Below are 5,287 nucleotides of genomic sequence, written 5' to 3'. Positions count from 1 at the left end.
ACAACTTCTGGGTGGACAACGCCGTCGTAAAAGGCGAGTGGGCATGTCGATGCTGGTTGCGGAGGTCCGGTAATGCCTCTGTGCCGACGGAAGAGGTACAACGGTGGCGGCGGAGGAGGAGGGTGGGGGTGCAGAGCAAGGGGGGGAGAAGGGGCAGATTGGGAAAAATAGGACCAGGAGGGAGGATTCAGTGGGCCGGGGGTGTCGGAGTCCTGTGGCTAATGTCCGGACTCCAATGAAACCCCACCTAGTTTGTCTCCATTTTACGAGGAAAAATGCGTCCGGACCACTCATCGGACGTATACAGGCTCACGTTAGAGGACACACCACGTTCAAACCGAGCGGTTCCGACGGTTGCAGGTGGCTTGACGGTAGGCGTTGGAGATTGCCTAACGAGTGATTTGGTTACCGGGCGGAAAATTCGGTTATCGCCCGGTAACCACGAATCTTTGATACCTCATGAGAAACCGCATTACGAGGCAACTTTCCGTTGTTGATATTTTTGGATCTTAAGTGAATTTTGCGCGAGTCAAAAGTTCATTCAAACAAGAAATCGCTTGGTAACCTCCGGGTATTTTCTGATTACTCCGGCAGCTGAAATTTCAGTGCTCCACGAGCTCTTCTTTTCTTTTTTTTTCTTTCGGAATTCAAAACTTTACTAACACCTTTTTTTCTGGGTGTGTTTCTAATGTTTCTAACAACTTGAACCATTGTTTTCTTTTTGCTACACCTACTGCGCGTTAATCATCTTCTGCAAACTAAAAGTTTCACGGTTGCGTGCACCGATTTCTTTCATTTCGAGCAAGACAAGAGTTTCAGCGCCAAAAAGGGAACCATTCTCGTCGCATCTATGCATCGACCGAGAGGCTACGGCGTCGTTTCATGCTCAATAAATGCTAAGCAGCGAGTAGAGACCTGTTCCAACCTCCAGCCCCTGGTGCGTGTACGTAAACCGCGTGCGTGCGTGCATCTGCATGCGGCCGTTGGAGCAAGCGCGGCGCGGTCGCGGTCAAGCGACCTTTTGTTTGTTCTGACCAAGAGGGCACGCCGCGCCGCCTGCGTAGCGTAGGTCGGAGTAGGTGAGTTGCCCGGCTGAAAGGGTCGCCGGAGAATTTCACCAGACTTCAAATTTTCAACATAAATTTCGCGAGACTTTGCGCCGCGCTGAAACAGTCCCTCTCTCCCTCCCGGCTAGCTGCGATTGAACTGCTTACTTGGCGCTCCGGTGCGTGGTCTCATTGCCATCTCCTCCTCCACACCTACTACGTGAGTCTAATCACGACGAGGTCTCCGGCCGCGAGTACGTCCATTATATCCAGCCTCCGCGGCGCGCTCATTCCTGGCTGCGCATCTTGGAGGTTTCTGTTCGCCGGTTGACTTTGCTGGGGGCGGGGTAGCGAGAGCCGGCCGCCGGTCATGCATAACCACGGGGGCGGCGGGGCGGGGGACATCGTGCAGGCGGGCGGCGAGAGGGTCGTGCCGCACAGCGGGCCGCTGGTGGGGAAGCGCTCCGCCACGCGGAAGAGCGCGCGGTTCGCGGACTCCGTGTCCGCGCCGCTGCGCGCTGGCGGCCGCGGGAACCACCACCAGGGCGACGACGACGACAACGACTACGTGGAGGTCACCCTCGACGTGCGGGACGACTCGGTGGCGGTGCACAGCGTCAAGCCGGCGGCCGGCGGCGAGGAGGACCCGGACGTCACGCTGCTGGCGCGGGCGCTGGAGACGCGCTCCTCCTCGTACGCCGGCAGGGGCACCCATGGCGGCGGCGTGCTCCGGAACGCGTCGACAAGGATCAAGCAGGTGTCGCAGGAGCTCCGAAAAATCGCGTCCGTCAAGCGCCGCCCCAGCCGCATCGACCGGTCCAAGTCCGCCGCCGCGCACGCGCTCAAGGGGCTCAAGTTCATCAGCAAGCCCGACGGCTGGCCCGCCGTCGAGAAGCGCTTCGACGAGCTCGCCGAGAACGGCGGACTCCTCCACCGCTCCAAGTTCGGCAAGTGCATCGGGATGAAGGAGCTCGCCTTCGCCGGCGAGCTGTTCGACGCGCTGGCCCGGCGCCGGGACATCTCCGGGGACAGCATCAGCAAGGCGGAGCTGCTCGAGTTCTGGGACCAGATCTCCGACACCAGCTTCGACAGCCGCCTGCAGACCTTCTTCGACATGGTGGACAAGGACGCCGACGGCAGGATCACCGAGGCGGAGGTCGGGCAGATCATCGGGCTCAGCGCCGCCGCCAACGACCTCAAGAAGATCACGGAGCGCACAGAAGAGTACGCCCGGCTCATCATGGAGGAGCTCGACCCCGACAACCTCGGCTACATCGAGCTGTCCAACCTGGAGACGCTGCTGCTGCAGGCGCCGCCGACCCAGCCGACGCGGGGCGGGAGCGGGACGACCAGCAGCCGCAACCTCAGCCAGATGCTGAGCCAGCACCTCAAGCCGACGACGGAGCCCAACCCGCTCCGCCGGTGGTACCGCCGCGCCAGCTACTTCCTGGAGGACAACTGGCGCCGTTGCTGGGTGATCATCCTGTGGTTCTCCATCTGCGCCGGCCTCTTCGCCTGGAAGTTCGTGCAGTACCGGCGGCGCGCCGTGTTCGAGGTGATGGGCTACTGCGTGTGCGTCGCCAAGGGCGGCGCCGAGACGCTCAAGTTCAACATGGCGCTCGTGCTCCTCCCCGTGTGCCGCAACACCATCACGTGGCTCCGCAACCGCACCGCCGCCGGGCGGGTCGTGCCGTTCGACGACAACCTCAACTTCCACAAGGTGATCGCCGCGGGGATCACCGTCGGCGCCGGGATGCACATCATCTCCCATTTGGCGTGCGACTTCCCGCGGCTGCTGCACGCCACCGAGGAGGAGTACGAGCCCATGAAGCCCTTCTTCGGCGACGTCAAGCCGCCCAACTACTGGTGGTTCGTCAAGGGCACGGAGGGGTGGACGGGGCTGGTGATGCTGGCGCTCATGGCCGTCGCCTTCACGCTCGCCACGCCGTGGTTCCGCCGCGGCAGGGTCCGCCTGCCGGGGCCGCTCAGCCGGCTCACCGGGTTCAACGCCTTCTGGTACACGCACCACCTCTTCATCATCGTCTACGCGCTGCTCATCGTCCACGGCCACTTCCTCTACCTCACCAAGAAGTGGCAGAAGAAGTCGACGTGGATGTACCTGGCGGCGCCGATGGTCATGTACGCGTGCGAGCGGCTGGCGCGGGCGCTCCGCTCGAGCGTGCGGCCGGTGAAGATACTCAAGGTGGCCGTGTACCCCGGCAACGTGCTGTCGCTGCGCTTCTCCAAGCCGCAGGGATTCAGGTGCAAGAGCGGGCAGTACATCTTCGTCAACTGCGCCGCCGTCTCGCCGTTCCAGTGGCACCCCTTCTCCATCACGTCGGCGCCGCACGACGACTACATCAGCGTCCACATCAGGACGCTCGGCGACTGGACCCGGGAGCTCAAGAGCGTCTTCGAGAAGGTTTGCCGGCCGCCGACGGACGGCAAGAGCGGGCTGCTCCGGGCAGAGTACGCCGGTGACGGCGGCGCCGCCATGCCCAGCCCGAGCAGCTTCCCCACGGTGCTGATCGACGGGCCGTACGGCGCGCCGGCGCAGGACTACAAGCAGTACGACGTGGTGCTGCTGGTGGGGCTGGGCATCGGGGCCACGCCCATGATCTCCATCATCAAGGACATCATCAACAACATGAAGCGGCTCGACGGCGACATCGAGTCCGGCAGCCCCGGCGACAGGAGCGTGTCGGCGGCGTCGTTCCGGACGCGGCGCGCCTACTTCTACTGGGTGACGCGGGAGGAAGGCTCCTTCGACTGGTTCCGCGGCGTCATGGACGAGGTGGCCGAGAGCGACAAGAAGGGCATCATCGAGCTCCATAACTACTGCACCAGCGTCTACGAGGAGGGGGACGCCCGGTCGGCGCTCATCGCCATGCTCCAGTCCCTCAACCACGCCAAGCACGGCGTCGACGTCGTCTCCGGCACCCGCGTCAAGACCCACTTCGCCCGGCCCAACTGGCGCAAAGTCTACAAGGACATCGCCCTCAAGCACGCCGGGCAGCGTGTCGGAGTGTTCTACTGCGGCGCGCCGGTGCTGATCAAGGAGCTGCGCCAGCTTGCGCAGGATTTCTCGAGGAAGACGAGCACCAAATTCGAGTTCCACAAGGAGAATTTCTAACTTTGCAGCCAGCCCAGTCACAAGAAGTTCCTCCTTTTTTTTTAAGAAAAGAAACAAGTTTCTCTTTTCGTGAGGAAAAACTCTGTTAATTCAGTACATACCCAGTTCTATAGATCGAAGTAGGTGTTGGTTGATTTTGACAAGCTGGGTCAAGAGTTTCATCGATTTTTTTGCCTATAGAAGAATAATATCCAATGCCCCCTTGTACAGATATTCCCTTCTAAAGAAAAATACAATCAGCACTTCAGGTGTATGTACACATACAACTAACAGAAACACAATAGTTATATGTAAGTTGACTGAATTTGCAATTCGAATAAGTTGATCTTGTGAGAGGAGGAATCGGTTGGAGGCCAAAGAAAAGCTAGAGGAAGAAGAAAGAAGGATGACCGTTAAATCTTAATCTAATGGTCGGAAAATTGAATTACCCCCCAAAATATCAAATGTATAGTCGGTCTCAAAAAGAAAAAAAAAATGCTAAACTTCATAGAGACTTATTATGGTGTGTATGTCACCACAACCGAATGCTCTTCATAAAAAATCATATACTTACAAGTCAACCTAGGCCTCGTACAATGCATGGTGCTTAGGGAAGTACCACATCGACCTCTATTCACTAATGTAAGATGTCTTGGCAGTTCAAGTACTTAGTGGCATAATTCGGTTGTTGCCACTCAGGAGTTAGGAGCAGGGCAGACAAACCTTATCATCTTGCGCCCGCCGCTCCCGCGAGTAGCGGCTAGCGAGCTCCCATCCCTACTCCCTCCTCCTCGCCACCGCCAAAAGGCGCCATCGGGCGCAACCTGGCCCGTGTCGGTGGTGGCGGGGCTTCCTTCTACCCTCGTGCGGCGGCGAAGGCACGGGTCCAGGCTGGTCAGAGGGGCACGGTGCTTCAGGCGAGGCACAACCTACTTCTACTAGGTGACGAGGGAGGAAGGCTCCTTCAACTAGTTCCGCGACGTCATGGACGAGGTGGCCGAGAGTGATAAGAAGGGCATCATCGAGCTCCATAACTACTACACTAGCGTCTACAAGGAAGGGGGCGCCCGGTCGGCACTCGTCGCCATTCTTCAGTCCCTCAACCACTCCAAGCACGCCATCGACGTCG

The 5,287-nt window shown here is 59.4% G+C and overlaps 1 protein-coding gene across 1 annotated transcript; it reads left to right on the top strand.

The window, feature by feature from the left end:
• The first annotated feature begins 1,416 nt into the window (after positions 1-1,416).
• Positions 1,417-4,437, top strand: LOC119302466 (respiratory burst oxidase homolog protein B-like). Its single transcript, XM_037579501.1, has one exon. The coding sequence runs from the start codon at positions 1,417-1,419 to the stop codon at positions 4,177-4,179; it is 2,763 nt and encodes a 920-aa protein (XP_037435398.1). The 3' UTR covers positions 4,180-4,437.
• The last annotated feature ends 850 nt before the right edge of the window (positions 4,438-5,287 follow it).

This window comes from Triticum dicoccoides, chromosome 5A, assembly GCF_002162155.2.
Source record: "Triticum dicoccoides isolate Atlit2015 ecotype Zavitan chromosome 5A, WEW_v2.0, whole genome shotgun sequence".
Lineage (NCBI taxonomy): Eukaryota > Viridiplantae > Streptophyta > Magnoliopsida > Poales > Poaceae > Triticum > Triticum dicoccoides.
This window is presented reverse-complemented; position numbering and strand designations above follow the sequence as displayed.

What these genes read in the sequence shown, in the direction of transcription:
- LOC119302466 (XM_037579501.1), top strand. Translation starts at nt 1,417, where the DNA reads ATGCATAACCACGGGGGCGGCGGGGCGGGGGACATCGTGCAGGCGGGC.